Source organism: Cimex lectularius, unplaced genomic scaffold (assembly GCF_000648675.2).
Source record: "Cimex lectularius strain Harlan isolate CLEC.00 unplaced genomic scaffold, Clec_2.1 scaffold243, whole genome shotgun sequence".
Classification (NCBI taxonomy): Eukaryota; Metazoa; Arthropoda; class Insecta; order Hemiptera; family Cimicidae; genus Cimex; species Cimex lectularius.
The window spans coordinates 40,300-51,963 of record NW_019392791.1 but is presented as its reverse complement, the minus strand read 5'-3'; the positions used below and the strand labels follow the sequence as shown (position 1 = coordinate 51,963).

Sequence of the window (11,664 nt, the reverse complement as noted above, 5' to 3'; positions counted from 1 at the left end):
TGACTGAATACAGTGACAATTTATTCACACTCTCTGGTTTAAAAGTAAAGTACTAGAACATACTTGGATACACTGTACCAACTTATTACGGAATCTGCAGAACTGCAACCACTAAACATAAGATGACAAAATGAAGACCTGATATTTTCTTACAAACTCTTAAATAATAGATTGACTGTCCACAATTAATCAATTTGCTAAATTTACGTGTTCTACAGAGAACACCAGACACAAAATATTATTTTCAAAACCTGATTACAAGACAAATTATTTAAAATTTAGTCCAGTATTTAGTAAAAAAATCAATTTTATAAATTGTCCATTATAAATTGGAATTACATCCCAATATCTGGACAAGAGGGTAAAACTGTGATGTAATTCCGATATAAGTTGCTGGACAATTTATACAATTGATTTTGTAAATTACATCAGACTTATTTGCTGCAGGTGTGGGATCTTCAATTTTTGAAAAAAGAAAGTGAATAGTTTTATAGTTTTTGAAGGCTATTTTAAAGTTATCAGAAGGTACTTCCTTCCCCACTCCTTCAAAATCAAACATATATAAAAAACAACACTTATATCTCACTAACACTCCCAACACAACACACAATAATGACATCTACACAGAAAACACACACTGTGATTTAGTACAAATACTTTGAATAAACCTAAAATTTTACTTTGTGTCATCATTGTATAAATTCATTTTCACATCTTACATTTATTTGTATAATGTAAACAATGTTTGTAAATCCCAGGCCTTGAAGATGATCTAAATAAAGATCGAAACATTGGCACAATAAAGAAAATGTTTTTATAAATCTACATCACACCAGACCTCATCTCATGATCTCTAAATAATCATTACTTAATGGTCATTTAATATTACACAATTAGTCTGATTTTTGTTTTTAGTAGCCTTTTTAGTACATTAAGAGTCAAAAACCAGGGCTTGGCAACTACTGATGGTTGGATTGCCACGTATGCTTTACCAGTTTGGGGGTTGATGCAGAAGACACTTCTTTCCTCCATTTCGACCTAAACAGGTCTGTTGTGAAACCCCTATGACTCCTAGCCATACCTTGTAAGAGCTCTATTCCTTATAATTCCTTCCTGACCACTTTCTTTGGTGCCCCTTCATAATCTCCTTTGTTATGAGAAATGTCCTGCCAAAGAGGCTGTACCGTAAACGGGCTAACATTCACAAAAGATATTCTGTATGTCATTGGAATTAATTAATTTTTGGGCATATCCAGTTTTGCCCTGAGATGCAGAATTAAAATTATGTTGAGCTATTGTAATGAATTATTAAAAAGTTTGAGTCTACAAAGCATTCACAAATAATGCTTAATACAATACAACAGTACAGTAGCATTGTTATTTAGGGATATATGGAAATAGTGTAACAACTATACACAAATTCATTAGAAATTTGTTAAAATATAAAAAATCACTCATAAAACATTTTGTTGCACATTAATGAAATAAATGCAACAGATTAACAAATCTACACACCAAATGCCAAAAATTATCAGAAAAAGATGTAAGAATAATATTATCAGAAAGAGAATTATACTGAAGATAAATGTACATATAAATTTGTTCATTAAAAAATAATTTGAACAAAAGTGATAACATAATATATGATGCAACTTTATTAATTAACAATTAAAATACAACATAGCAAAAATAAATATGAGTTTAAAATTATTGTCTGGTAAGTTTTGATTGTACAACACAGAATAAAACATAAAAGTATTGTTAAACCAGTATGATGTTAAAATTACAAGCTTTGTGTTGAAAATGTTTAAACTTTTTTTTGAGTTAATATCATTATAAAAAAGGGAAAGCTACAGATTCCAATTTTTTTTTTCAATGGAAGAATTTAATATTTGCAACATGAGAAAATTATGAACTATTGTTACAATTTATTGTCCTTTACTTATTTTTCCAATATCTATCATCGAGTCTAACCTATCCCTGCAACATGAATTTTTTAAATCTATTTCTCTCTATATATATGTACATAATTTAATTTAAAAAATAGAATAATTTACTCACAGTTCATGCATTATCTCCTGATGGGCTTGTTTAAGCCTGTCAAACTGCTGGCTGTAACTTTGCAAGCGAGGATTAACTCTAAAAATATGAAATAGCAAAATTTGTAGATTAAAACTAAATAATAAAATAATAAACATACTAGTTTTATTGCAGTAGATATACCATTTAGATTGAGTGTATAAACTAGATTATCTTACATTTTGCTTGGTGTTATCAATTTTCCAAAAATAAGATAGTCATGTAGACTATTAAAAAAATAATATTCACTCTCATCATAACAAGTGAATGATATAATGTCGCCATTTTTTAATATAGTTGGTTCATATATTATTTTATCATTTACCATGGTTGTAATCAATACACTCTGTCAAACAAACAAAATTAAATTAAGAAGCACTGGATAGTGTTTAAAATAAAATAAAAAAATACTAAATCTGTGATTGTCCATTCGTTAGATGATTTTTCAAAAATGCACTGTTTCTTGGAAATGTATTGGCATTGTATGTAGAGATCTGAATCAAGACATTTTCCTATTACAAACTGAAACAAGATTTTTTAAAACCAGTTAAATAAAAATTATATAAAATTCTACTAAAAAGAACTGTCTTCGAAAAACATTAATTAATATTTTAAAAAAGTCTTAATAATTATCTTAAAAAATATTAAGAGCAAAACTAGTGAATAAAATTATTATTTAAATTTCAATCTATCATGAAATGGTGTGAACTTTCTTTCAAAGAATCTTAATTAATTTTTTTCATTAAAAATCATGAATTGTTGATCTTGGTTAATTCGTTTATATTAAAATAACTGTAGTACTTAATATTACTGTAAAAATACATTTTTTTAAAGAAACAACAAAATACATCTGGTGTCTGTTTTTCTTCTTTTTTAGTGTATAATTAATTTTGGTAGTGTAGTAGTGCTGGTTGGCTGCCTTTAATAATTATGTGGGGTTGATCTGGAGTAATTAAGTTTTTTTTGTTTCTTATTTAATTATTTTATTTGAATTCTTTGGATTCTAGCAACATTAGCAAAATTAACATCAAAAGGATTTTTTTCTTTTATTTATTCATTACCGACCTCAACTTCTCTCCAAAATAAAATGGAAAGAAAACAGAAGAAATAAAAAATTCTTTTGCATATTAATTTGGCTATTTAAATCTCTAAAAAACAGTCTTTTATTGTAAATGGATTTTGAGCCACACTATGGCTCCTCCTCAGTACTTTAAAAAAACCTTTTGAGTATTGTAGTCTACGTAAGATTCACACCTGAGTAGTAATCATCATTATTTTCTCTATTTCTTTCATTATAATGAAATGCATGTAAAAGGAAAAAAAACTTGAAGCTTCAAATAAAACCCCCACTCAGTAAAATATAATTAAATTACTAACCTTTGGTTTAAGTGTAAATGTTTTTTCTGACCTCGTGTCATAAATGATTGGACAATTTTTCTGACTTGTCATTTTTAGAATGGCAATAAAATGCAAAACAGACAATTTTGAAATTACAACTCAGCCAGTGAAAAGCTTAACCAACTCAAGAGAAGAATTAACTGACATATCCTAAAGAAGCATTGCTGGTATAGATTAGCAAATTTAAGAGAAGGGATTTAAGACATACTAGAATGATATACATAATGTACTTTGAACCTTGAGGTTTATTTTTCAAATCTGTTTTGTAAATAAAAACTGTAAAATATTCAACATATTCAAATGAAATATCTTTCTGTGACTGTAAATCCTTCAAACTTAACTACACAAACTTTGACATACACAAATTAAAATCAAATAAATACACTCAAAAAGTTATAACTAAAACTAAATGTTAACAAACAACTGAATAATTTACAAGTTTATTCAAAATAACTGTAAATTAAGGGAACACACATTAAATACAATTAAATAAACAAGTACAAATGACTAGCATATTATATTATAAATAACTGCAAACGCATTGGTAAAGTTTTTTTTTCTATTGCCACATTAAAATGATCATAAATCATTTGTAAATAAACATTTTGAGCACTTCTGGAATGTTTTCCACAAATGAAGATGAGGCTACAATTTTGCATTCACCAATAGGTTTCCAGTCGCAAAGGTATTGTTCGGATCCAGACATAGTTTAGCTTGTTTGTACATCATTTCTCCAACATCTGACACTTGACCCTTGTACCACCTGCAATTCACCAGTAGGTTATAATATTTATATAGTAACTGTAATGCCAGAGATGGAGGTATAGATACATACCTAGATCTCAATTTTCCGACTCCATGATGGTGGGACAATGATCCCCCACAAGCTAGTATTTCATCCCTTGCTGCTTCTTCTATTTGTTCATAAACTGTCACTGGTTCGCTCATTCCTCTCCAGTTAAAGCCAAAATAAAAATATACACAGCATCCACAATCATAAGTTTGTGTGACACGGTGAGAAATTAAAAAGTTTTTAATTCCAAATTCTGTAATTAACAAACAAAACGGTTGTTTTTATTTGATACTATTTTTCAATCAAGATTTGATTCAATAAAATGATATACCTTGGCATTTTTGGTCAACAACATATTTTACATTTTTACATAGATTTATAGTCTGATCCCAAGGCACTGAAGTTTCAAAAGATTCAGCTACTATGTAATATTCAAGAGCTAAGTCCTGTTATTAAAAAATATTACATGAGTAATGAAGTACATACATAAATGTTTTAAAAAAATAACTCATTTAAATTGATTTCCAAAAAAGTAAGAAAACTTACTCTAATGTACGCAATCACAAATGTGAGAGTGTAACCTCTTTCTCCATTTTTTTCGCCAGCAGGAATGCCGCCACATTCTTTTGCAATCTCGTAAATTTTCGCTTCCTGCAGTTCAACATTTTTCTTGTCACCTGTACAACAAAATTATTGATTAGAGTGGTGATTAATTCCTGATTATTGATATTACTTTACCTTCAAAAAGAAGAGTAGTCACACATATTTGATTTAGTTCAAAACCTTTGATTTTTGTCAAATAGGCTTTTTTAACAGATTCACTAAAATAGGACATGAGACCAGACGTCCGCGGTCTCAGTGCTTGTCCGAACTGGAATTGTTCATTGTCCATTAAGCGGATCGATGCCGGTTGACATTTCTACAAAGTGGAAGCACTATTAATAAATTTGTATGGCAAGATGTTTTTCTAATCTGGACGTACAAACCTGTCTGGCGACTTCCCTCATGCAAGCAACCCCAGCTTCAAAATGTGGAAAAACAACGGATCCATACTTCTTATATTTTGCAAGAGGCCTTATTTTTAAAACCACATCAGTGATCACCCCAAGAGTGCCTAGAATTTTTAGTGGATTATAAAATTATTATTATTTTTAATGTGCTTGAAAAATTAAGGTTAATTAGTTCGATTTGTAAATAAATAAATATCTGTGTTTTCACAACAAAACTTTAGACAGGATAACAATAATACAGTATAAACAAACATAGGGTTTTTATAAATGTTAATGTGTGTTTCTTAGTGACCTGTTGTTTCATAATTTGTTGAAGTCGTGAGGAGCTGTCAAGAATGAGGGGATTTAGAAAAACACCTTTTTCATTTTTTGCTGATGACCCGAATAAAGGATGAAACATTGGCAAAAAAAAATGAAAAATGTGTTTTTCTAAACTACCTCATTATTAGACCGCTCCTCATTACTTCAGCAAATTATAAAAGTTGATATTGTATTTTTAAAAATATATTTGTAAGATTATTCACCTTCAGATCCTAAAATAATATGATTGAAGTCAGGGCCTGTAGACTGTCTGGGATTTATCCCGACCCTTTGAAGGACTCCTCTTGGAGTGACCATTTTAACGCTTACAACAATATCTTCTATATTTCCATAGATGTTTTTTTTCATACCAGATGCTCTAGTCGCAACCCATCCTCCTATACTAAAGAAATACATTTATGTTCAACCTGTTAAATACCAATTAAAATGATATTTTTCTTCTTACGTGGAAAATTCATATGAATCAGGTTCATGTCCTGTTGTGTATCCTCGGGTCTTCAGATAAGATTCTAAATCTTGTCCCATTATACCGGATTGACAGCAGATTAGAAGGTTTTGTGGATCTAACCATTTTATACCATTCTAAAACAAATAAAGTATAAATTGTTGTTACATACTACAGTGTTATATGTAACAGTAAAAAAATCATTAGCATTAATTCATAAAATTTGAATATAATTTTACATGTTATTACAGGTTTTAGATTAAAATTATTCTATTGGCATTACCATGAGCAATGTATCTAGAGCACATATAGATCTGTCTTCAAATTCTGGACATGTAGAAGCACCAGACACACTAGTACCACCACCATAAGGGATTATAACAACACCAAACTTTTCAGCCAAATTTACAATTTCAATAACATCTTCATGTGTCTCTAAAATGGGAACATAGTTTAACAAAATGCTATGTATTATGAAACAAAAATTAACATTTTTAGAATATCTCATTTTTTTGTAAAACCTAATGATTTTCAATTGTAATGAACATGAAAATAAATATATATGTAGTAGTAACATTAGTAGAAGTAAGGAATTTTTATGTACCCAATAAAGATTAATATAAGCTAGTTCTAACAAAGATACGGTTCAGTTTATTAAATACTCCAGATCACAATGTGAAAAAAAAAATATATATATATAAAATAAAATATAAAAATATATATATACCTGGCCAAACTACAACATCTGGGATTTTAGGAATGATCCCTTCCTTAAGGCCTTGACGAAGACTGTAAATATCATGTAATGTTTGGCCATGACACCTAACCAATCTATCGAAACCATCTTTTGACCAAGATATTCCCTTTGAGCCCAACAGATTTGTGAATTCTGTAAAAAATAAAATAAATAAATAATAATATAAAAATGTTAGGATATTTTAATACCATCTGGGATTTTTGAATCAGGGTACGCTTCTGGTGGAGGAATTGAAGCTGGTATGTTTCTTTGGTTAAGATCAATGTCAAATACTTTTTGAACCCATTCTGTAAAATAAGGCAGTTCTACCTCACCAATAGGGTATCTTGAAAAGAAAAATAACTTAAATACTCCACACTGAAATTTATTAAAATAAAATTTAAGGAAAAAGGTACCTTTTGCCTGTAAATATAATAACGCCATTATCCACTACGAATTTAGAATCATTATAACCCCATCCATTCCATTTAATGACATCACACCTGAAACATTTTGTTGTTTAAGTTTTGAAATGATTGTTTCATTTAATTAAAACTGTATGCACATAATTTAGAACAAAATATATATTAAGCCATTAAAAATGGAACAGAGCTTTATTTACATTTCAAAATATGTTGAAATACGGGCAGCAAAATAAAAGCAACCTTTAGAAGAGAAACAAATTAAAACCATGGCATTTATTTACAGTATAAAAATTTCAAGGAAAAGAAAACTATGCATCTATGATAAATCAAGAGATTGATGTTCATATGAACTTTTGTTATAAAAGACAACATGAAAACCTGCTATAGGTGATTAATATAAAAATGAGGAAGGACGAAGAATAAAATCGAATTGGGCAACATGGCCTAGGACATTGTAATGAGACAGGTATAATAATTACAATGAGGCATAGTAAAACAAAATTCAGGAAGGGGAGATACAACCTGCTCCCTTTAGTAGCTGAAGAAAGGAACGAGCAGAGTAAATATTATAACAAATTGAGTCAATTACAATTTTGAATACAAAGAAAACATTTCAATAACCAATTAAAATAAGAGCAATTGAAAAATCAAAACATCTTAGCTGGTTTGGTATAAAAATGTGCAAAAATTGTATTACTATTTTGAATATAAACAACCATCCAATTCTAGAGGATGTTCAGGTAAGAGGTGCATATTACTTTATTTTGAAACTATTACATTCTGCTACTTTACGTTCTAAGAGGTTCATAAGCTAGAAATGTATAAATTAATAAAAAGGTATAGCATAAATAAGTTGGAGAAAATCAATATCATTTTATTGATTGGTATTAAGTGTCAGCTATCTTCGAGTTATGATGAAAATATCCTCAAGGCAATTTATTATTATTATTATTTTTTTAAAGATGGAAATACGTACTATTTCTTAAATAATTTAAATAAATTTATTAAATTCATTCATTTCTTTATTATCAATACCATATTAATGACTCTTGTAAGGTGAAATTCGACAATTAAAAAATAAGTGTTTGGTGCTTTCAATACTAATTAAAAGCAAAAATGTATAATTATTTAATTATCATTTAATTTTTGGCAATGCAGTTTTTGTAAATGATCGTTCTACTCGGAAATTTGTTGTTTATAAATGATCTGGATTTCAAGCATTAAACGCTCATCATCAGGTTGAAGAAATTGAAATGATCCTTTTTTCTATGAAGATTGATTTCTATGAAGTTGAAATGTTCTGATGAGAACCTGATTTTTAATGCCACACAATTTCGAATGTGTGAAAAAAGTGAATTACAACACAATTAATTACTATCCTAAAAAATACTGAAAAAATCCTAAAAAGAGAATAATTTTAAATTAAGGAAGTGAATCTACATACTTACCTCATTATCATCATTTCCAACTATTTACATTTTTATAGCTATTTTTGAGGACTAGATTTAATGGGAAATATGAAGGAAAAGAAAAAGAAAAAGAAACCCATAAAAAAATCCTGATTATTAATGAAATTAAATTATGGGATCTTATATAAGAATGCAACAAAGTAAATGTTTATTTGTATTTAGTCCACACTTCCTAATACTATTTGTTTTTATTACAAATAATGCAAAGTATAATAAATTTACATAATTACAAACACAAACATTTAATATGTTTGAAAATATTTTTAGTGCATTTTTGCAATTATCTATTGAGGAGATTATGTAAATATAAATAATGCATTTATTAATGTGAATGGTGGGGCTTATCCACAATAACGCCAGGAATATATTGAGTCCTTTGTAGAGTGAATGATTTGTGCTGTGTATATGTAATTTATTAGCATGAATGAAAGGGTTTATTTCCAATTACCCCGAGGAATATCAAGTAATCTAGGTATGTGAACAAATGTGTGAATGTAATTTATTAGCGTAAATGGTAGCTTATCCCCAATTTCATTGAGGAATATCAAATATTCTGGGCTAGAGTCAATGAATGTAAAAGAAGCATATCCCCAATTACCACGAGAAATATCCAGTACTGTGGGGTACAAACCAGACCATCGTATTTTTATCTAGTTTCTGTGTTTATTATTTGTCTGATTTTAACCACAATTGATGACGCCCAAGGTACCAAGAGGCTAGTAATAGAACAAAGAAATTAGAGTTGGTTACATTGTATAATAAAATATCGTAACTCAACTGGAGAAACAGAAAAATAAATTATTAGGATTAAAACATGAGAAAGGTAAGAAAAGAAATGTAAAAAACTAATAATAATAATAAAAGAAATAAATAAATTCTGCAATCAAATGATCAAATTGCAATTATTTTTAAGTACTTCAGGTATTAATAATAAATTTAAGTTTTACAGATTTTTTTTTAAAGAAGCAAATTCTATTCTAGAGAACTAGAAAACAGAGCCACAGAATTGTATATTTTTTCCAGAAATTAGAAAATTGTTTTGACAGATTGAGAGAATAGTACCGGCAAAAATGGGAAATTCCACAATAAACTATGTATCCGTCATTTTTTTTTTTTTTTAATCTACCCAGATTTAATGACAGCAAGAATTGAATGTATTCACATCAATATTTGTCAAGTCAAGATGGAATAAAATGGGAAATTAATTTTAAAATAAAATTCAAAAATATCTGTCATTATAGATTTTTCCCTGTCGTTAGTTTTATCACTTTTTCGTAGCATGTCAATCGCCTATTTTGGTACACGGACACTCATTAACAACAAGGACAATACATTCAAAGTTGAGGAAGTTGAAATAAACTATGTAGTAGAAAAAAATTACTTCATATTTACAAATCTAAAATGTATTTTATAAATTTATTTATATATAAAGCATAATATATAAAATTATATTTTAATAATGTATGTACATACAAATATGGATAAAAAAGATCAAATATGAAAGTTCAAATTAAAATTTTTGTTAATCAAGTACCCTAAGCAAACCAATAAATAATGTAAATTAATACTAAATAAATATAACATTATATAAAATAATGAAAAAATAATAAATAATTCTCAACCAAAGAAAATATTTGTACTTAAATAACATTAATAAACATAAATTATAAAACTTGGCAAAAGGTTGCCTTTGCATTTTAATAGTTTGTTTTAATGGTAACAGATAAATATAAATTTATAATATATTTTGGTGTATGTATTAGTATTTTTTCTGTTATGCTTCTGAAAAATAAGACCCTTTACTCATGCATTCATTGTTTTAATGTATACAGGGGAAGTGGAGAAAATGTATTGTAAGTATAAGTAATATTAAAAGGAAAAAATATTTGAAAAAGTTTGAACTATCATGCAATAGTAAAGTACAGTTTTTTTAATTTTTAGTATTTTTAGTGTTCCAGCCTATGAGGGATATCAAACTAGTCATGCAATTTTTTAGTCACATTTAAAAAAATGCAATTTTGTAGTCATTAAACAATAAGTAAAGTTTTTATTAGATATCAGAAACCAACCTTTTTTTTGAGACTATGGTGTTAATCCTTTCTATTTGGTTTTGGCTCTTGAACTTGGAGTAGTCCATAAGGCTTTGTTTAAAGCATTTGGACATTTTCGGACCATCTGCAGAGTCGGCGGGGGTGCCGTTTTTGGTCATATCGAAAATTTTTGAACCCGGCGCGTTTAGGACAGAAATAAAACAAAGTTTCAAAAACCGGTTTTTTCCCCTCGGTCCGATAGCGCGCCGTTTTTATTTTATATTCAATAAAGGCTAGGGCAAGTGGTACTCGAATGGAAGGCGTTAATTACATTCGACACTGCGGCAGATAAGACGGCCTTTCTTCTCCAATAGACGCAGACACCGCCGGCAGTAAAAACGGATTAACAGGGTTGTCACTTGTCAGCCGTCAGGGTTCTTCACCAAGATTAGAAGTTAGAACTGTCAAACGATAGCGCACTCGCCCGCTCGCTCACTTCGTTATTGGGGGCTGAGGAGGGATTTCAAAAACCGGATAGCTCGCTGACTCGTCATCGTTCCCACAAATTGCGTCATTCATGTACACAGTTTCACTTTTGGACTTGTGTTCTTTTTATGTTTGCTTTAATAATTTACAAAACCTTGTCATACAATCAAAAATAATGGAATTGTGAGAACAAGCATTTTTCCACGTCTGATAAACAATTGCTCAACATAACATTATATTTTTTGATAAATTACTTTATCTTAGAAATATGGGAAATGTTTAAATTATGGAACAACAATTTGAAATTCTAATTAAAAAACAGGAATAAATTTTATATGTAATTTAAAATGGGTTCTTTTGCATACATTTGGCCTTCCAAATTAAGAATTTTAAAAGGATAAATTAAAGCTTTGGATGGCAATAGGATAAATTAGTTTATGAGTGAATGTTTGGAGTCAGAGCTGTTTAGCAA

The 11,664-nt window shown here is 28.8% G+C and overlaps 1 protein-coding gene across 2 annotated transcripts; it reads right to left on the bottom strand.

The window, feature by feature from the left end:
* Positions 1-1,632: 1,632 nt before the first annotated feature.
* LOC106670958 (alkyldihydroxyacetonephosphate synthase) lies at positions 1,633-11,221 on the bottom strand. 2 transcript variants are annotated; one of them, XM_014401664.2, is made up of 17 exons: positions 10,746-11,221; positions 7,199-7,285; positions 6,992-7,128; positions 6,774-6,935; positions 6,330-6,481; positions 6,047-6,183; positions 5,805-5,983; positions 5,257-5,384; positions 5,009-5,189; positions 4,817-4,947; positions 4,602-4,716; positions 4,313-4,523; positions 3,457-4,240; positions 2,491-2,601; positions 2,259-2,425; positions 2,062-2,139; positions 1,633-1,980 (listed from the first exon to the last, which is right to left on the bottom strand). In XM_014401664.2, exons 1-13 carry the CDS (start codon positions 10,883-10,885, stop codon positions 4,123-4,125), a joined length of 1,878 nt encoding a protein of 625 aa, XP_014257150.1. In that variant the 5' UTR covers positions 10,886-11,221; the 3' UTR covers positions 1,633-1,980; positions 2,062-2,139; positions 2,259-2,425; positions 2,491-2,601; positions 3,457-4,122. The 2 variants fall into 2 exon arrangements, with proteins under 2 accessions (XP_014257150.1, XP_014257152.1); XM_014401666.2 differs by having other exon boundaries at positions 2,491-2,573.
* Between the last annotated feature and the right edge of the window lie 443 nt (positions 11,222-11,664).